Genomic DNA, 22,874 nt, shown 5'->3' with positions numbered 1-22,874 from the left:
AAAGTAAATTACCTTAAATTTCTAGAGTGCAAAAAATGCAACGTCAATTAATAATTCAAGAAATGGATGACTACAAAACCATAACCCTAATTCAACTTTCTATTCTATGCTCCAATCTGACAATCTCTCCTAAATCCAAAATATTGCCCAGCATACGAATAAAACATAAAAGCTACACAGTTTAGAGACATGGGTCCAGAAGGCGAAACTCATTAAACTATTGTGGGCTCCGCAACCGCAAGCAATTTATTTCGGGTTGCTGTAACCGGTTATGCAATATGCAAATCTAAGTACATGAGGTATGGAGGCTCGGGAAATGAATGGTTTGCTCCTACGTTGTTGTATTGTTTTGGAAATGAATTTTGTGCGATTTAGGAGTTTAAGCAAATCTTTTTTATATTAGATTTCTAGGTATTGGTAACTACTGTAAAACTTAGTAAGATAAAGTCACGTTGAAAGTTTTGTATAATATGAACTTTCAATATTTTAGTGTCTAAGGTTTTTATATGATATTATTTTTAGTGTTTTGAAAAATAAATAGGTTACGTCTTATATTTTATAAAACTGTGCGTGACGCCGACTATTCGGTTCTCAAATTCTGTATATCTATTTAGCTCTATTCTTCTCACTGCTGAGCATAAGCTGCTCCTTTGGTACATCACTTAAAACGGTTTTGCTTTCAAATTGCAGTCTTATGCTATCTTACCCTATTACTGTCATATTTCCAAAATATTACAGCCGTTGGTATAATTTTCTTTATATTAAAACCAATTTATTTTAAATTATACCACCGGCTTGTAAACTGAATTACAACAAAATTACATCGCTATCACTTCAGAAACCAACTTGTTTATTCAATTATATCTGTTATCCGGAACTTTGCGGCTAACTTAAAACTCCTGGTTATTGTGTTAAACAATTTATCATTTATTTTAGTAATTTGTAGGAAATATTATTTGCCAGAAACATCTACAATTTATGTTTCTAATTTGTATAATACGCTGTGAATAGTGGAAATGAAAATTGCGTAAAATTAATTTTAATGAAATCTACCTCGCTCCTCACTTATTCCGGGAGGATACCTTTGCCCAGCAGTGGAACATTAATTTGTTAAAAAAATTACATGGACAAATGATAAAATCACTTTATCTAGCTCGGGAATCGAACTCGAGATCTTTTAATTCGCAAAAGCAGACTCTATTTAACCAGAGCGGCAATCGGACTTGATTAAATAATTCTTCCTTGTTTAATTTCATGAAAAATATATCATCGGTATTCCTTCTATACTCTCATTAAAATTAAAGATTAAAGATTATCCGATTCAAATAATTTTGTCCAATTTGTAACATGAACGGAGAACATTCCTAACAAGAAAACACCAATTTTCCCACCAAAATCAAAAGGAAATCTAAAATTCGTTTCCTAACAGAGTTTGAAAAAGAATTTGAATATCAAAGCAGATTTTATTTCAAGCAAATTTTTATGGCAACATTTATGGACCATCTTAATGTCCCTGGGTGAGACCAATTTTAAAACGGTGCCAATTTATGTGGCACTAAATACGTTAAGATTTAGTGGGGAAACTTGAAATGGAGTTCTCTATAGAATTGATTCTTTGTCGCTGCATTATTCTTTGAAGAGCAATTTTGAAACATTTCAGCCGACTAAGTCAAAAAGCTACGTTGAATTGGACAGTCCCGGCGGTTTGTGGAGGCTTAAGTCCCTGCCTGGATTGGGTGGATTTTTGATGCCAAGAATATTGTACTAGAGAATATATTTATTTTGGGAAAGAATGAAAATCACTGTTGGATTTTTGGTTTCTGTCTAATCCTGTGGGATGATTTTATCTATGTTTATATGAAAATCGCTGTTGAAATTGTACAAAAATATTTCCTTTAACCAATTGCTTGTATTGTTTCCCGAAGCTTCGTATTTCAACACTTGTCTGTGGTCTTAATAATTGTGCTACTCACTGTCCAATCTTTAAAAATCTCTTCACTAATAAAATATTAATAAAAATCCAGCACCAAATTGAGCGTAACAATGTTCTTTCAATTAGACAGAAAATTCCTAAAAAAGTTTATAAAATAAATATAAGAGATTTCTGTGTTCGATTAAAAAAGGTCAACCCAAAAAATATCCAGCATTAGAACGGAAGGGAATTTGTTAATTTTCCGTCATAAGGATTTGTCGTCGATCCCAAAGTTTGGGGAATAGCCCGGGGACACTTTCAATTTGGCTAATAGGATGACGTCAGATTAACGCTCTTACTTTATTTGATATTTCACGTGAAACGGCCGAGTGACCTTGAACTTGACCTTGACTGGCTTTGCTAACTCTCGATAACATGTATGTAAACAATTAGACTAAGTTTCACTATATATGATATTGTTAATACATAAATCATCAGCTTCTAACACTTTTTTCTTGTCACTTATGTCTTTCTATAATGTATTATAAGTAAACGATTGCGTTTATTCAAGCACATATTTTTCAGACTTTACAATTTTTTGAAGCATATAAAACACTGTTAGTTTTCTACTATCAACATCTCTGCAATTTTTATTATTAATTTTACAACTCGTTTCCAAACCAAACAAACAGAAAAAAGTTAATAAAATAATTTAAAAAGAGTATAATTCAACTTTTTACCTACGCAATAAAAAATCGCGTCACGTTTCCCATAAAAGGGATAAGATTCAATCACAAAAAGTTTCTCGATAAAAACTGCAAGTGTGACAAGAACGAGGAACTCACATTAAAATATTAGGCGTCGGAAATAAAACGATGGGGGAATATATCATACTAACCCTTAAACTTATACGTTTTGTGATTTATGTCATATTAACTTTCACGTACAACTGGAGAGGTGTTCTATCTATCTCTTCCTTGCTATTTCACCCCCAAATGGTAGTGGTGCCCAATCGTTCTCCTCTACTTCGCTCTAACCTACATCGTCTTTGGAAACCTCACCTTCACTTATTTCTTTCTATCCTTCAATATTGTTTCGTCTTGGATTGTCCTTCTGTGTACGATCGTGAATGGAAAGTTGTAAAAGACAGGCCTGTTTTTAATGTTGAAAAATGGATTCACCCAGTGGCGGATTTGCAGTCCTAGCCGCTATAGGCCCCATGCCCTGTGCCGCCCCTTTTTCAGAATCCATCATACATGTAGACTGGATACATAGTTTTTTATTGACAATAAAGAATTGACTAACTATATCCAGTCTTTTAATTGTTTAAACAAATTAATTAATGTTAACTATAAGCTGCTAGTTTATAATAAGTATTTTCCGAGGTTTTAGGGGTGATTAGATACTTACATCAATAAAACATTTGAAAAGGTCATAGTATTTATTACTTAATTGTTTACTTAGTTGTATTACGTAATGGTACAAAACTCGTCTGCACTTAAGCGCAGCAAAATTATTTATCAAATCTTCGCAATCTAATTTGGTTAAAAAATCAGCTTCTATGTTAAGCAGGGCAAGATCGTTTAACCTCTGCTCCGTCATTGTGGTGCGTAAATAGTTTTTGACTCTGCGCAAACAAGAAAACGATATTTCTCCTGTATAGTTACTGGCAGGTGTACACACACACATACGAAGAGCAATGTCCACGTTTGGGTAAATGATTTCAAGACCTTCAGTTCGTAACCGTTTCAATAAACTGACTGCACTCTTTCGCTCCTCATTTTTTATGCTGCGGTGAGAACGAAAATGAAGACATTCTTTTGTAAAATTTTCTTCTAAGTCAGTAGGATAAATTATTTGGAATGCTTTGGCCTTCTCTTCGACTTCCGAGATGCTTAGATTCGTCAGGTTAATAATAAAGTAAAATTTATCATAGAGCAGTTTATATGCATCCCGGACCTTTTTAGTTCTTCTGACTATGTGTCAATTATTACCAAAAAGGTATTTATTCTAAAATTTTCTCGGCCACTTTGTTGTTCCGTCTCTTCACCTGTATTTATTTCACCAGGAAGCAGCTTACGCTTTCGAACGCGTCGAAAATCTTTGTCATATTCCTGCACGAAGGACAGTTTACTGGCTTATAACTCGAAATAATCGAATTTTTCTCTTGTTTCTCCAACAAAATGTCCGACTCGCAGTTGCCCGATTGTTTGTCACGAAGTGCCGCCCTTAATATCTAGCCGCCCTAGGCCTGGGCCTACTGGGCCTTAGGGCAAATCCGCCACTGGATTCATCATTAGTAACTGAAAGGATTTGTAGATTTAAAGTAAATAAATAATTCCTGTATATCATAACATCTGTAGCGTAATTCAACAGTCTGTACTGTCAAATTAAAGAGTTAGTCATTAAAAATGTATTGCCAAATAGTTCTTACGGAGCCCGGTAGAAGCGCTAAACAGATTCTTGTGTAAAATTTCTCAAAAGCCAGCCGGTTGTCGGTAGTCGTAGAGATTCAAGCTACAGAAGTTATCTTTAACCAAAATGCGTTTCGAAATAAACCATCATTTCCCATCACCATAAACCAAGCACTTTCAAAACTTTGAGAGCACAGGAAATAACCGAAACAATGATAACACTACACTTTACACTTGAACTCGGAGTGCATAGTTGGTAACATGTCAGAGTTGTTGAAATGCCACGGTGTAGTGCAACTAGTTCGGGCGGATGTCACTACGATACGAAGTATTATTTCATTCACAGGCTGTTGAACTTTAGTTTGTCGTTGGGATTGTGTTCTTGGTATACTTGAAATTGAAACGTTTTCTTGGTGATAACTGTTAATGTTGTGTTATGAGCAGTGCTAAAAGACACTATGTATGTTTATGTATAGAGAGATTATTACCAGGGCCCACCAAAAGGTATGATATTACTATTTTTTTAATAATGATAGAAAAATTGTTTAAAATTTTGAGAGGACATAAAAGTTTTTACTCTGAACTTAAAATTGAACTAAACAAAAACTAACATTTTGCAGTGTTTTTTAAATTAATTTAATATTTAGAAAACCGTAATTTAACCCAACACTATTGCCCAGCAAAGGTCTTCTTTCGAAACGAATGAACAGTTGAAGTGTGTTTCTATTTTTAACAAAATTAATATGGAATAATACTCAAGATTCGTAAATGTCAAAATTCTCCAGGTCTCTAAACTTTATCGACAAGTACAAAACTCATCTAGTTAGTGAGTTGGAGTGGTAATGGCCAAAATATTCCGCCCCTAAACCTTTTTCCGCCACGGTGGTTACCCCGCCACAATTTGGAAAAAGTTTGGAGAAGCACGGAGTGTGACGCGCCGTGCGACAGCTCCCGTGATTAATAGGGGATCTGGACAAAATTGTAAATTCTTTTTACTATATTGAGTGTAATCTTTACTACTGGGTCGTTGTATTGCTTTCGTACTGAGATGCTGACAAATTATCCACGAAACATAGCTGGCTCGATAAAAGTAGAAAATCGCGCGAGTAAGGTTAATTAATATTTAGTCAACAGAAATATAACTATTAACGGGAATTAACGCAGATGCCGATTAAATAAACTTAGCCCATTATCATCCCTCTGCTGGACAAGGGTCCGCTTCCAAAGTAAGGGTAGCCCTTCCCTTAATCTGGAACTCGGGCTTAAAACTACAAAGTTCGTCTGACCAAAATTGTTTTAAAGAACTCTCAGACATGCAGAGTTTCACCACTTTGATTCTGACACAACACTTGCAAGTGAAAATAATTTCTATATATAAAATCCACCTTTTCCCATAAGAATGAGCAGATACCAGATAATGCCACTTGTTGCGATCCGGACAATTGGGTAGTTGACTGGGTTAATGAAAAATTATAATACACGTTGTGGTGAACCTAAACTCCACCTAAACTCCTTCTACTCTATGGTAGATGCCATATATTAATCATATAACGATTTGGCATTCTCTGTAGTGTTGTTGCAATAGCGATAGTTTCGCTATCGATAGTTGACCTTGGAAAATAGTCGATAGCGCGAATAGTCCTATCGAAAATATCGAAATTCTGCAATACTATCGATACTATCGATATTATCGATAGTATAAATTAGGCGATACTATTGAAGTTTGTCGATTACTATCGATAGTATCGATACTATTGCGATACCATACTAGCGATACTATCGATATTATCGAAAGTATCATTTAGAATGCGCGATACTATCGATACTATCTATGATCTATCGACGCGGTTCGATAGTATCGATAGTTTTGTTTTAGTAACTATCGACGTATTTTCGATGCTATCGTCTGGAGATAAAATAACACCTAGTCAGGACATAAATTTATGTAGGTATGTTGATTGTTCAGTTCAGTTCAGAGCTTGCGGACGAATTACGCTATGGACGACAATGAAACAATATTATACACATTCACTGAAGACGATACGAATATGCATAGTTCATATACATCAAATATTAAAGGTAAGTAACATCTTATAACTTTAAACGAGCCATTCTTGCCTATATATATATATATATATATATATATGTATATAATATCTTCAATATTTCTTAACAATTGTATGAAGGCCTCAATTTGCCTTTTACAAATATATATGCAAAAAAATTGAAAACAATTTACTTTATAAACAAGCAATACTATCGTAAGTTTAACGACTATCGATAGGGCAAAACTATCGATACTCTCGATACTATCGATACTGTCGATACTATCGAAGTGAACACTATCAATAGTATCGATACTATCGATAGTATTAGTAGTGTGTGTATTGATACTATCGATAGTATCGATACTATTCCTCTTTAGCAATACTATTTCCCAATTTTATCAATCGATACTATCGATACTATCGATAATATCGTCAAGTTTCGATAGTTTCGATAGCACTATCGATTGTATGACTGATTTTTAAGGCCACGATAGTATTACGATACTATCGATAGACTATTGCTATCGCAACAACACTAATTCTCTGTCAATAAATATATCAAACACGTAATGCTCGTATTTTATTAATACATAATATTGGCGACGAGGAAAAACTGAACCTAAATGGAAAAGCTACGTAAAAAACGGAGCACCCTACGTGGGATGCTCACCAGACTCGATACCTACATCGAGCAGAGGGCGACGATGTCTGACGAGGACATCACCGCTCGCTCCGCAGCCTTGAAGGACACCATAACAGCACTGCGAGAGTTACAAGAGAAGATAGAAAACAAAACCATAGATGATAACGATGAAACAGCGTATTTACACGAACAAAATTACGGCTACGAATTCGAAGAACTTCACACTATTTTAGTATCAAAACTTTTAACAAAAAAAACCATTATTCAAGGTCAGCGACAGGAAGACCAACATAGAATATACCAATACCATAAGATTATACCAAAAATACAATTTAATCCTTTACATGAATCAGAAACGTTCAATAACTTTAAAAAACGTCTGGAAGTGTACTTTAGACTTAATGAAATTACTGAGCCCCACATGAAGACAAATATTCTTCTGTCTACATTATCACCAGAACTCCATGAAAAATTATGTGATTTAATAGCACCAGACGAACCATTGAATAAGACATTTAACGAAATTACTGAAACACTTGACGACTACTTAGACCCAAAACCTAGCAAATGGGTTCTACAACATAAATTTATATCGAGAACTCAAAAATCGGATGAAACAGTAGCGCAATACGCCGCAGATTTAAAAAAGCTCACTACCAACTGCGAATTTAAATGTCAACACTGCCAGAAAAACATTTCAGAAAGCTTTTTATCTCTTCAACTCATAAGAGGATTGAAAGATAGCGACGCACGTACAAAAATTTTACAAGACCGAACAGTATGTACATTTAAACACCTGACACAGATTGCAACATCTATTGAAATGAGTAAAGCAGAAAATACATCAATGCTTCCGAATGAACAACCAAGTAGTGACAATATCAATAAAATTTCCACTGATTCCTACAATAATTCAAAAAAATCTCCTTTTAGAGGAATCACACCAAGAGATTTAAAAGGGAAATGTTTCCGCTGTGGTTTAAATCACGAAACCAAGAAATGTAGCGCTATAAACATAACATGCTATAAATGCAAGAAGGTCGGACACTTAGCTAGTGTGTGTCTACAACGGCGCTCAGATGCGAAGCCCAGTAAGACTACACCGGATATAAATCAATTAAACGACTCAGCGATAAGCGATGATAATGAATGGAATGATATTAATGTTATATCTGGTGAAACATCCGAAAAATACATGATAACGGTACACATTGAACATGCTAAGATGAAAATGGAATTTGACACTGGAGCCACACTTACTTCTATGTCATTACGAGACTACAGAAAATTGAAAATCGGCAAAAGAATCTTTAAAACTAATATAAAACTCAAAACATATACCGACGAAGTAATCGAACCTGCAGGTGTTGCATACGTTCAATGCAGATGCCAAGGAAAAGAATTCCACGGTAAATTATACCTCATCAACAACAACGTTGACCCCGTTTTTGGCCGGAGTTGGATGAAAGAACTCGAAACTCTAAATTTAGCAGATATAAAAACTTTACAGCAATCAGAAAATCTAGAATTAGACCAGCTTTTGGAACTTTACAAGACATCAGTATTTCGATCCGACTTAGGCGAAATACCCAATTACAGAGGACACCTAAATCTACAAGAAAACACAAGACCAATTTTTATCAAACCACGTAGAATACCGTACGCTTTAAAAACCAAAGTGGATGAAGAGATCGAGCGACTATGCAAACAGGGTGTCATCACGAAAGTCGACCACTCTGATTGGGGTACTCCAGTGGTACCAGTTGTCAAACCGAATGGGAGTATCCGATTGTGCGCTGATTATAAAGTTACACTAAATAAAGTCATACAAGATGAACAATATCCAATACCTATGATAGAAGATATATTTGCAGAGATGAACGGAGGTAAACTATTCTGTACACTCGACATCACCCAGGCATATCTCAACATGACAATGGATGAAGAAAGCGCAATGCTACAAACACTAAGTACGCATCGAGGCACTTTTAAGGTGAACCGCCTAATGTTCGGCGTTAAGGTCGCGCCGAGCCTTTGGCAGAAATTTATGGATAAACTCCTTCAAGATCTCGAAGGTGTAAAATGTTTCTTTGATGACATCATCATTCAAGGCATCAACAAAGAACAATTACTACAGAGACTTAAGCTCGTGTTAGACAAACTAAAAGAAAGTAACCTACGAGTAAACAAAAATAAGTGCCACTTTTTCAAAACAAGCATCGACTATTTGGGACACACTATCGACAAAGAAGGTCTACACAAAAACAGAGAAAAGATTAACGCAATAATTAAAACAGAACGCCCAGTCAACACCGCAGAATTGAGGACATTTCTTGGAATGGCAAATTTTTACAACAAATTTATACCCAACCTATCATCGATCACGAATCCACTGAACAACTTACTCAAGAAAGAATCTAGTTTTCGATGGTCTACAGAATGCGAACAGAGCTTTATACACATTAAAAAAGAAATTCTAAGCGAAAGAGTACTTATACATTTTGATCCCAAGAGGCCCTTGGTTCTTGCAACAGACGCATCTCCACTGGGAATCGGAGCAGTACTGTCACATAGACTCCCAGATGGATCAGAAAGACCGATAGCATTCGCTTCCAGAACACTATCGGATAGCGAGAAGAAGTACAGCCAAATTGACAAAGAAGCTACTGCCATATACTGGGGATTGAAGAAGTTCTTTTATTATTGTTACGGTAGAAAATTTATCCTAGTGACAGACCATAAACCACTGACAATAATTTTCCACCCACATCAAACGTTACCAGCAATGAGTACAATGCGATTATTCCACTACGCTCATTTCTTATCTGGATTTGACTACAACATTGAATACAGAACTTCGCCTAAAAACTCAAATGCAGATTACCTATCCAGGTTCCCAGTAGAAAACACAAAGGCAAACAAAATGGACCAGAATTACAGCTTTCAACTTCAACAAATACATACCATTGATGTCAACCCAAATATCATAGCGAAAGAGACAAGTATTGATTCCGATTATACACCATTAGTACTCGCATTACAAACTGGCCGATCACTTAAAACGCTCGGTTACAATGATAATGAATTTACTTTACAAGATGGATGTATACTAAGAGGAACGCGAGTCTTAATCCCAAAAACATTACGCGAACGAGTGCTGGACGAACTACACCTCGGTCACCCGGGCATTGTGAAAATGAAGCTACTGGCCCGCAGTTTTGTATACTGGAAAGGAATTGACAATGATATCGAAACAAAAGTTAAGTCCTGTAGAACATGTAGATTACAACAAAATGAACCAGAGAAAGCACCACTACACCACTGGGAACACCCAAAGGGCCCCTGGCAAAGGCTTCATATTGATTTTGCCGGACCTGTTTACGGATACTATCTTTTAATAGTTGTAGACGCATTTTCGAAATGGACAGAGATTATACCTACTAAATCAACGACAAGCTCTTGGTGCATCCAAAAATTGAAAGAACTATTTTGCACCTATGGAACACCTCTACTCCTTGTCTCAGACAATGGCCGACAATTCGTATCGGGAGAGTTCGAAAAATTTCTAAAAGACTGTATGATTTCGCACAAAACCTCTGCTCCATACCACCCTGCAACCAATGGACAAGCTGAACGATACGTACAAACAGTCAAGAGAATCTTACGAAGCTTAGAGGGAGAAAGGGGTAATCTTCAAGAGAAACTTGTTATGGTAAAAACTCGCCTCAGACGGACACCAAACTTGAATGGTCAGACACCTTATCAGTTAATGTTTGGAAGAGAAGTTCGAACAGCATTACACTGCATGTTTCTAAACACCCATAAGGAAACTACATCAAAACATCAAGAGATCAAGGTCAGACAGTTGGAAGTCGGCGAACGTGTACAGGCCCGTGACTACACGAGTGCTTCGCACCGTTGGCAGTTTGGTACTATCACAAGACGTCTAGGCCGACTTCATTACGAGATCCGCACCGACAACGGCGATGTCTGGCGCCGACACCTCAACCAGGTGTTGGCTGCATCTTATATTCAGAACAGCTAAGAGGTTAGGAGGGGAGAAATGTGGTGAACCTAAACTCCACCTAAACTCCTTCTACTCTATGGTAGATGCCATATATTAATCACTAGCTGACCCGCGCAACTTCGCTTGCGTCACATAAGAAAGAATGAAAAAAATTTTCACCGTTTTTGTAACATTTTTCGTTGCTTCTCCGCTCCTAATGGCCGTATCGTGATGTTATATAGCTTAAAGCCTTTCTCGATAAATGGTCTATCTAACACTGAAAGAATTTTTGAAATCGGACCAGTAGTTCCTGAGATTAGCGCGTTCAAACAAACAAACAAACAATCAAACAAACAAACTCTTCAGCTTTATAATATTAGTTAATCATATAACGATTTGGCATTCTCTGTCAATAAATATATCAAACACGTAATGCTCGTATTTTATTAATACATAATACACGTACTCGTTAAAGGTTCATCTAAAATGCTCAGACTATGTAGCTTTTTTTCAACTTGCACCTACCCTATTCCCCTTGTTTCATACAGGACTGCCGATTACAAGTAAGACATCACCAAAACCGTAAGACGACCCCTATGATCAAAAATGTCTAAACGCATATTTTATATCTTCGAAAAGTCGGTGTAATAACTATTCTAATTTATATTCTTCTTTCCAGGTTGTTCCTCCAATCTCCAGCGAACCCAGATCTCCTGTACATAATATTCTTCTGCCACACGCAGCTGACGGTGACGCTTCTCCTCTGCTTCATCTTTGGCAGCAAGGTAGGCACGGTAAGGTTTAGGACTTAGAATGTATGTATGTTGTCGGTCCAGCTTTATGTGGGACTTTCTGAAAGAAAGACCGTGTAACTGTCTATAAACTGTCGCAATATCGTGTAATTGTACTTTGTGTCCGTTGTTTGTGTATGTTCGTAAAATCTGGGCAAAATTTTCAGGTGCGAGAATTGTCTTTAAAACTGAACTACTTTAAAGCCAACGTAGTTCTTTTCTACGTAACCAAGGTCGGCTTTAATATGACTATAAAGCATAAAACATGTGTTATTATATTCTGAATATTTGGATTTATTTGTTGTTCTATAACTGTGTTGTAATATAACTGATATCTGACCTATACTAAACAAATTGAGATGCATTTTTTGTGGTATTGTCACTATCCTCAATCAGATCTTAATTCGACCAAATTCATAAACAAGTAGTAAAGAACCTAATATACTGCAATAGCCGCATTCCCATACAAACAGGAAAAAGACGGAGTATTCGACTTCATAAGCCTTACTCGTACTAATTTTGCCGAAATTTACTGCACACATATTCAATGCAGTAAGACTATACTGGATAATAGCGTTAAAGGCCTAAAATATGCAGATAATGGAAGCGTGTTCAGTGGCTTCAACGCGTAAGCCACGCTGTTCATTGACTTCAGACCAACACCGTCGTGCGTTGGCCGTCGTGAGTTGCGTACTATCCCAAATCGCGCTTACCCCACGAGCTTTTGCTTAAGCGGCTCACGGACATTTTTTCTGCGTGACCCGCGACCCACTTGCAATATGTCTATAAGTGAGATTGTTTATTATGGAATTCCACCCCATAATACGTGCATCTGTCAAGCCCGCAAACCATATTGCAAGCGAAGACCGCGCTGCTTTCCCGCGCGTAATCCTGCACGCTCCTAAGAACGCGCGAGCGTGTGTGTAAATACGGCCATTGTTAGGAGTCCATCATCTGCTCTTCACCCCTATACTTAGACATACAAAATAATCTGACACCTGTACTATTCTCTTGCTCCAACCAGCCCGTTCTGCAACCGCACCGTATAGCGTTAAATATTCAAGATGCACAAACGTTTACTCACAAAATAATAACAAAACACTGCAGCGAGCTCATGACCTTTAGAGAATAACTTAACTAGTCGGATACCACAACTCATACCCTTACTTTAGCACCAAAAGTTGACGTAATTACTTTGAAACTAACGTCTTTGTACGAAAATTGTTTCAACGTTTGCTGGGACAAGAATGGTACAGCCAAAAGCAAAATAAGTATACATATACTGTCATATCTGAGATCAACGCTTTCGGAGTGGGCCGAGCACTTATTCCTTTTGTAATCCGACAACTTAAGAGGAGCACTATTATAGATTACAATTTATTAATAATTCTTGCGTTCTCCTTTAGCGTAGACCCACTTTAATATTACTGTACATGAAAACAATAAAATTACTTCTTTTTATTAACTTCAAAGTAATTATCGGATCACCTTAAATGTATTACTGACTAAGAGCAATAATTAAATTAATATAAAAAGTAGGATTAGTAATGTGATAGTGTCTACATATTTTTGCTTGAGACTGTACAGTCGACAAAAGTGGCAGGATACAAACGTTTTGTAAGTAACTTAGCATTCCGCGAGACATGTAATTATGAACAGAAATGTGAGTCAAATTGTTAAATTAGTGGCTTTTGTTGTGTTAATATATTTGATTTGTATCACATTGTGTTCTTTTGTGAAAGTGGTTGTTACTCGTGGAGAGAAATAATTACGAAGATTATTTGAAAGATTCTAAGTAATTGATTAGCTGAAGCCCGATTCTCTACTACTATTGAGTATCGACAACCGTCTTGCGATCCGAAAAAAATATATATTAATATTATCAGTGCCTCTAGCGGACGTCGAAGAAACTATTTTGGCAGTACATTTTAATGTCAAACTCTCGATTGTCGATGGTTGAGAATCACGCTAGTGATGTCGTAAAATTAGAACTCCGTTTACAATTTTCATAAAAGAAGGGAACAATGGAAGCTTTCAGCAAGGCCTACGTAGAGGTAGTAAACAATAAGATAATTTATACATGAACTAATTTAATGGAAAACAAAAAATATAATTTCAGGTGTTTTTTTCTATTTGTGTGGATTTGAATCACAGAATTCTTAGTTTGTTTTTATCTACCTACATAATATGTTATGTTATGTCTATTAAAATACGTCAGTCTTTATACTAAGCTGGAAGTACGTATTGCAGGTACCAAATAAAACATCACAAAAATAAGAATAATATTTAATGCTAGAATATCAAAGTATACCTAATTACAAACATACACAAACAGTTTCATTTAGCTCACGTCACCACCGAAATCCACTAATCTCTATACAACACGAACACACTAGGTCGTGTCACCAGCTGAATATAAATCAGTATGTCATTGAAACCTAGGACTAGACGAACAATAGACCTAATGATACTCCCTCATTACGAACCGCATCAATACGTGAATTGATACGAACTTTTGATTACTTTCCTGTCCAGTGAAGCTACAGTATCCATACAAATGTGATGAATGTGAAACTGCTAAAACTATTTTGATCAAATTTTGAATGGAATTATTTGAAGATCCCAAATCAAACTGTTTATTTTTTCTGAAATAAAGCATAAGGTCGAGTTTTAGCATAGCAAAAGGTTTTATTGCCCGATTGCGCGAAGAAACATGCAGCAAGTCTGGATTAATGGAATGTGGCCATATTTGACCCAGGTAACTTATGTGTAGTTTTGTTCCTTTGTGTCAGTCCAGAGCCTAAATACTTTTAATTATTCTTATGACCGGCAATCTATTCTTTTCTAAAAAAAACAAGAAGTAAAATTTAATGTTATGTCGACGCGACGCCATTTCTTTTATATGTATATCAATATTTGCAATTAGAGCTTATAACATTTCCTCACATGTTTCGTAATAGTCGGGGAATTTCGTAATCATTTAATAATTTTTTGTAGATATTTTTAGCTCATACCGGGAGGGTCCAAACAGGAAAAATTGTTCCGAAGTAATCCCGCTGTCAAAGAACACCTTATTTTTAGTTAAATATGAAAATCTTTTACACTTACATCTGACGGTCAATCGCTCTTTGTACTGAATATTAGGTAAAAATATTGCTTCCTTCCTTTTAATAAATTCTAAAGGTTGGTTCTATTTTTAACAATTTATTGTACCTGTTATAACTGACCTACAAACATTTATTCATGTTTTAAGATTAATATCTTATTATCGTTGTTGTTTTATTTTTGTCTGATCAATGTTGGATTTAATGGATTCCAGGTTGTAATTTAAGCAAGTTTAAAAAAGCCTGCATTATCGTAACGTGTTACGGTAGTTTCAGATTATAGACTTATCCTATTTCATATAATTTCTTATATTATTATGCATATCTTTTTATGTCATTTTTTATTCCAATTATCTTATTACTAAAAGAATCAGTATTGTAAAGTATTTAATGTCTATATATAAACAGAAAACTATGTATTATCTATATATATAAAAGAAAGTCGTGTTAGTTACACCACTTATAACTCAAGAACGGCAGAACAGATTTGGCTGAAAATTGGTAGGGAGGTAGCTTAGAGCCAGGAGATGGACATAGGATACTTTTTATCCCGCTCGACCGTGTTTGAACATGCTAGAAGAACAGAATATGGAAATAACAACACCAATTAGTCATGATCTCCTGGTAGCTGTGGATCTATTTTCCGATCAGAATTAGGCCTAAAAAACTAAAAAACGGCTCTATAAACTCTAAAAACTCTCTATAAACCTTTTCAAGTGGTCATGATCTCCTGGTAACTACCAGGAGATCATGACCACTTGCTTGCTAAACAACTTTAAGTTTTATAGATTTAGCTTCAAAACCGACGTAGTTTCATAGAAACTTTTTCACCCCTGTTAAGGCAGAATTTCCAAAAATATTTATTGCGTCATTATTAATTTCTAAATATATAGCCAAATATTAATTTTAATAGAATTAGCTCCAAAACTGACGGAGTTTCATACAAACTTACCCCCTCTTTGTACCCCCCTAAAGAGTGAATTGCCAAAGAAAATAGCCTATATGTTAGCGAAGACTAATAGCTATATAACAAAAAAAGTTAAATCTAAATCCGTCCAGTTGCTTTCGCGTGAAGGCAAACAACAAACAAACAGACAAAAAAAAAAATCATATTTTTGGCTTCTATTGGTTGTATAAAGATCCCCCATTTTAGTTTATCTTTAATAACTATAATGTGCAGACATGAGGTTGTTATAACTTTATTATATGTATAGATTTACAAACACTTTTTTTAAATAATAACATGCCATTTTTATTTTCGAGACAAATACAGAAATCTAACAAACTACATACATTCAAGATCTTTTTTACAATCATCTATACTCATATTATAAAGCTGAAGAGTTTGTTTGTTTGAATGCGCTAATCTCTGGAACTACAGACCCGATTTGAAAAAAATGATTCTTTCAGAGTTAGACAGCCCATTTATCGAGGAAGGCTATATAACATCACGCTATGACCAATACGAGCAAAGCAGCAGTAAAAAATGTTTCAAAAACGGGGAAAATTATGTCTTATGTGACGCAAGCGAAGTTGCGCGGGTCAGCTAGTTCTTGATAAAGCAGAAAAATAATGTTCCATGCATATCTAAACTTAATTTAAACAACACTCATGGATATTAAATATAATAATATAAATGCAAAAACAATCCACCGCCCTCATTCCTCATCCCATTTAAAACAAACACCTGGCATTAATGAAGCGTCGGTATCCATCTGTTTTGTAAACAGCAACAGAACACTGCTAATAATATAAATTACATTCAACCCAGTGATAACGGTCATGTTTCAAGCAAAAGTAATTACAAGATTGTGAATTTTATACCAGATGGTGAAATGGTTTCAACCCTTTTTACATTCTAAACTGAGGCAATTGCACTTTTTTTTGTATTGTGTACAAGGTAATATGCAGTGTCCTAAAATCTTGGGATAGTCCAAACAATGACTATCATGTAATCAGATAGTCAACTTTAATTTCTTTGGACTGTTTCAAAATGTTCGAGAAGGTAATTTTTTTGTCGTCTGATTTAGAATTTGTTCAGATTTTTAACCTAATGTTATTAAAATTACTCGCTTAATTCAAACGAGAATCTTCATCTTATACTCTGAATGTATATTCATTCCTTATAATAGCTTTCTGTACTTTGCAATTTTCCCTACACAAGCTAAAAAAACCCACGTACTCAACTTGGTAAAGTATCTTATGAAGAAAAAACACTGTAAAACTTTATATTGAATCATGAACGGGAAAGTTTTAAACCGATTGCTCAGGACTTTCAAATGAATTTAGTTTCGCAACAGAATTTCAATTGCCAGGTAAATTGTTAAGTATCTAAGTTTGTAACATCAAAATCTCGTTTTGCTGTTATGTGAGATTAAGAAGAAGTTTTAATATGGAAGAGTATTGCGCTGAAAACTCTTAAATGAGTTTAAAGCTGCCTTAGTACAAAACTCGAGTTGTCTTTTTAGTAAATTATCTAAAGTGCAGCAGTCGGTCAAATGCATGATGTACCGACGTTTTCTACCTCTATCATCTATCAACGACCGTCTAGCTATGGATAAATTTTATAGCGCCCCTACCGGTTGCCATAGGAGCATATTGTTCAGAACATTTTTCCATTTTCATTTCTTGACGTTTTTCTAAGTTTCATATGTGTAACTGCAACCCTGAATATTTTGGAACCATTGAAAACCTTTCAGGTCTGGGGCCTACAGAAGTCCGAGGCTCGTAACAATTGACTAATTTATATCTGTAGTTGCGCCACTATTAATCCACAGAGAGTATCTGTTTTAAGTGTCATCCGAAATTTTCTTATATTTTTAACAACCCAAAAAAATCCTTTGCAAACTTCATAATTCCAGACATTTCTCCGTCAAAATTTTGACCAAGACGTTGTAAAGGTCACACGCTTCAATAGAGCCTGAATGAATGCTCCCCACGATGCCCGCTCGGCTTGATCTAAGACGTCTTCGAGTTTGTCCGTCTTTGACTCATTCCTGTGCCTATGCACTTCGATGAACATTGCGAAACATTGAGCTTGTGTCTTGACAAAATCTTAGAGCAGTTCGAAGTACCTGAGTAAATGACTAATGACGTACTTCAAACTACTAGAATAGTCAAACTATAAATTCTCCCCTGAATGGGATATTAATATTGCTTAAGCAAATACATAAGAATCATATTTTTTTACAATACATAAAATAGATTTAACCTTATTTCGGAAGGTGCCTCTAGGCTCTATCAGTGGGACAGTCATGGGTTAAAATTATTTATTTAAAACGTAGATATATTTTTTTTATAAAAAATGGCTTGTGTTTAGTCCTAAAGAAATATTCGTATCATTGTGCCCAATTTTATAAAAATCAGCAGGTTTACAGAAGTATTATAACAAACAGTTACTTTACCTCTTAAAATTAAATAAAAAACGTAGTGTGGATAGTTTTTGACTTTACAAACAGAGTAGGTAAGGAGTTATATTGTGGCTTTGGATGCCTGTTTTCTTTGAAATAAGGTCTAAATATCAACGATTCCAAAAAATACCTAGAAGACTTCCCAAAAAACCAAACCACGTCGGCAAAATTGAACATAATTCAAACAACCAATTTCACGCAAACTTCGCTAGTTCTAAGCAGTAAGTAAGCCGTCGTGGCCATTACAGCTGTTAATTTGGACGCGTCCCAACGCGGCTGGCAACTGCACGCCGGATCGTTATGAGCTGGTTATCTCATCATCTTTGGACCTTTTTTCTTGCTAATTTTATAGGGTATTGAGGTCATTGACTTGGGTACTGGGATCTGGGTACTAGTGTTATGTCATTTAATATGTCTGTGCTTTGGTTGTAAGGCGATTTAGAAATAATTGATCTTATTTTTGTGGTTACATTGAATAAGAAACAAAGTTTTGCCTCCTTCTGCGTGAATGGATTTTTAGATAATTAAGTCCTGTCCCGAGATTTTCTATAAAATCAAGCATTATGTGATTCTACTTAGGCGTTAAACTGTAAAAGTTTAACAAAAAGATAGATACAGTGACTTTGACTTTTATTCCATGGGTATCGTACATAATATTATAAAACATTAAAGCGTCAGTTCATGACTTCCTTAACCTGGAAAAAATACCAATTAATGAATGAGTAAAGTACTTAATAATACATTAGATTATAGTACCCGGAAATAACGTAGCTTTCCATTGAAAAATATCAATTTAGTTATAAAATATAATTCTATAACGTAAATTAACCCTACGACTAATTTAGTAATTAATTAGTTGCCTTTTACATTAACCCTACGAATAAACAAACTCTACTTTTAATATCAGTACGAGTAAAATCTTCCTAAAACTACTATCTGATCAAACAGATATCAGAATCCACACAAACTCCTACTATCTCAAAAGCGTCATCATTTTGATGAAAAATTATGCAAAGGTTCGCGATAAAAATCGTTCTCGACATACGTTTTACAAAAAATCTCTTTAATGGATGTCGTTTATGAACATGAAGAGTTTTTCTACTTTTAGTTTGTGCTAGTGACTGGTATGTTTGAACACTCTGTGTGTTCTAAGGATAACTATATCGTAGTGAAGGGGCGTTTTATTATCATATTTTACTCAGTAAAGAAATACTGTTGGGAAGTGTTGGTAGAAGGTGGCTATAATTTACATCTATCGCACTATTATGTGTGATATAATTCTTGTCGACATTGAATAGATTTATTAGTTTTTGTAATGCTAAAGAATTATTATGTTTAATTTTATTCCTATTAGTACAATGTCCCACATATTTAATAATTCTATAACAAAGTATATTTATTATAGTATCTATCAATTACATTTTTTTACAGGTTTTTTATTCTCGACGATTTCCTTAAATATATAATTTTCCAAATACCAAATTCATGACCTCTGGCAAAGTTCTTAGCAGCGTGTTATGTTGACCACTTAAACTACAGGAACTTAAGTTGTAATTTAAATGACAGCAAATATTTTAGTAATTATAATCGTATATAACACTTCATTTCTTTTCAACAGGCGTACATGGTGTACAAAGGTCACGGCAAGGACGACCGTGAGAAGACGGGCAAGTTCAGGTCGAGGCCCGCGGAGTCCACCTACACCATGACGACCAATAGAAGCGCAAGGTTCTGTGATAACATGACTGAGAGAGAACTTGAGGTAAGAATACTACGTCTTTTGAAAAACGCTAAAGAACAGTTTTTTGATACGTGTATTAATTCTGAGAAACGCTTTACGGTCAGTTTCAAAACTTTTATATAAACATCGATATATGGGACGTGCGTGGTGGACCTTTGCCTAGCCGTGGGACAGTAATGAGTTAAAAAATTGGGACGAGGAATATGGACTGACGGCGACATTTTAATTTTCTGTCACTTTATCTAAAAGTCGTGAAACTGGCCCTAATATTGTGTTTGATATGAAATGTTTTTTGTTGATAGAAATTCTTTTGAATACTACTTGAAATTGTAGTTAATATATTTTAACTATTTAAGGGAATCTCACAAATATTCTAAAATTATGATTAAATTTCAGTAAAAATGACTGTTTAGTTAGTAACAATCTATAACTTTTTATCTAATAACTATTTACTATTATTAGAATTTTTTGAACACCTTATATTATTATGTTACCTGGAAACACTCAAACAATTGTTTCAAACAAATAATTTGAACGTAATCAATCAAACTTTATCAGTGAAATATTTGTATTACTTCATTAACTTATTCAATTTTATTTTGACCCATGACATTTATTTGTCTTCCAACCTTTGAAAAGCCTTTGAAGCCTCCATTTTATTATTTAAGCAACAAAAGTTATTTGCTATTTATATTTGAGTATTGATTTACAGTTTTCAGAATTACTTAGGCTTTAGTAGACAATTATATCGTTTGGTGTTAAAGAATGGGCGTAAATTAAAACATGTATGTTACTACGATAATTTTAACTTTTTAAATTTTAGATAAACTTTTATCTAGACCAAACTATTTATTAATGTCTTCTACAAAAATATTCATAACTTTCGCAACTACACGTTCTCACAAATTTCTCACCTCATTTTTTCTCTAAAAGGAGGAGTTCAGAAAAATATGCAACCAGCTCGAGAAACTTCGAGAACGTTGCGGTGCCGGCGCAGTGATATCTAGAAGGATCACTGCGATGCAAGACGCTGCAGCAGTTTATGATAGAAAACCTCCCGCCTCCGACCACTCCGCCCCTCTCAAACTCAACACCGTCTTCAGTGCAGTAGCAGACCGTCTCATGTGCACGGTAACACCTGCAGAAGAATCCAGTAGCAGTGGTAGGGACCTGCCTTTCGAAGCCCCACCCGCGTACAGACACAAAACATTTAGCCCTACAAAAAGCACAACAGAAAACACAGCAAGCAACGCAGAACAAAGCCAGACTGACGTCACAACAGACTCGCCGAAGAAACGCACAGAACTGAACGAAGAACCAAAAGAAGACAAGCAGAATGGAGTGTTCAAGATATCTGGTGAACCAAATTGTAGTGATATTCGCCCGCCAGAAGTAAGTAGGAACGGTTATAATAATAAAAGTGAGAAATCAAGTGAATTGAAATCGAGTCCCAGTAGTACGGAGACTGTGAAGGGCGTTAGGTCAGGCCATGCAAGGACTCACGCTATAGTTATTAATTTAGATGATAAAAGTCGCTTTACTGAAGAAGTTACTGTCTAAGAAGACTGTACTTATGTTTTGGTTAGAATAGATGTAAGTGTACTTGAGGTTCGTAGAAATCTGGTAAAAGTATTCGTTTTGTTTGCGAGGCATTCGAGAATTTTAGTAGCTGAATAAATATTGAATTCTGAGACAGAGTAAACTTGGAGGTTGAAGTATGTTCTTGGAAATGAATCACATGTTTTATGTTAGTATAATGAGTGGTTTTATTATTTTCTCTCTTATTAAACCTTTTCATAAGTGAATTTATATTTGCTAGACATCACTTGATATTGAGATGAAAACGTGAACCAAAACTGCGTATGATTTAATCGTGTATTGAGTTAGCAGCCGCCCGGGACTTCGACCCCGTGGACTTTAGTTTTCCCGTTTTTACAACATTTTTTATTTCTCGAATGCTCCTGTTTGTCATAGCGTGATGTCATATAGCTACTTTCATTAATAAATGGAATATTCAACACAGATATATTTTACAATTCAAACTAGTTCCTGGGATTAGCGCGTTCAAACTAGCAGGAAAATAAACTGTTCTATTTACATACACATGTGCCTACATATGTAAATAAAACTGCACAGTTTATAGTTAGAAACATGAGTGCAGCTATATAATAACGAAACTACTTTTACAACCAACCCATAGAATGAAAAATATATTTCAAAGACTCGTCTACAAAACCATTGTCCCTATTTCTCTTTTCCAATGACCTTCGCCAAATTATTTCCTTTCATTCGTACTCTGTTCAAAAAGTAGTCATTAAATCTGGTATTCGAAGCAATCAGTCGCTTGTCTCGCCGTGACGTCGATCGCCTCTTGAAAAATTCCTGACGTTTTTTGCCCATAGTAGAAGCTCAAAGCTAAATTAACGTTGGTACTGTTACGAGCAAAAATATGAATATTTTAGCACTTTTTGAAACCTTTTTGTGAATAAAATAAGTGGGGTTTTTTGACTGTCTCACATTGTCAAAGTAGTTTTTTAGCTGAAAAATAAAAAAGGTAGTGTGTTTCGTTGAATTCAAAACTATTTTACAACTTTATGTGAGCTCTAGCGAAAAACTATTTTCCGTTTCTAAGAATCATGGTACCTATGTTTGAAAACGGAACATTGTAAACAATTTTTCGCTTGTGTCTGTACAAAAATCAAGACCTAAATGAACGTAGGTACTTTCTATCTAGAGAGTAACGTGAACTAATTATTCATCTAATTTGACGCTTGGATAACTTTATTAGATTTTATTGGTGATCAG

The 22,874-nt window shown here is 35.2% G+C and overlaps 1 protein-coding gene across 1 annotated transcript in view; it reads left to right on the top strand.

Annotated features, from left to right (window-relative positions):
• The window catches only part of LOC142982519 (metabotropic glycine receptor), a 153,738-nt gene extending 131,192 nt beyond the window's left edge, over window positions 1–22,546 (top strand). The window contains exons 10-12 of the mRNA XM_076129058.1: window positions 11,703–11,808; window positions 19,947–20,090; window positions 21,003–22,546. Coding sequence (XP_075985173.1) covers window positions 11,703–11,808; window positions 19,947–20,090; window positions 21,003–21,629 — 877 coding nt within the window. The 3' untranslated portion in view covers window positions 21,630–22,546. The remainder of the gene's footprint in view (window positions 1–11,702; window positions 11,809–19,946; window positions 20,091–21,002) is intronic.
• The last annotated feature ends 328 nt before the right edge of the window (window positions 22,547–22,874 follow it).

This window comes from Anticarsia gemmatalis, chromosome 1 (assembly GCF_050436995.1).
Source record: "Anticarsia gemmatalis isolate Benzon Research Colony breed Stoneville strain chromosome 1, ilAntGemm2 primary, whole genome shotgun sequence".
Lineage (NCBI taxonomy): Eukaryota > Metazoa > Arthropoda > Insecta > Lepidoptera > Erebidae > Anticarsia > Anticarsia gemmatalis.
The sequence above is the reverse complement of the archived record's forward strand: the minus strand, read 5'-3'. Positions and strand labels throughout refer to the sequence as shown.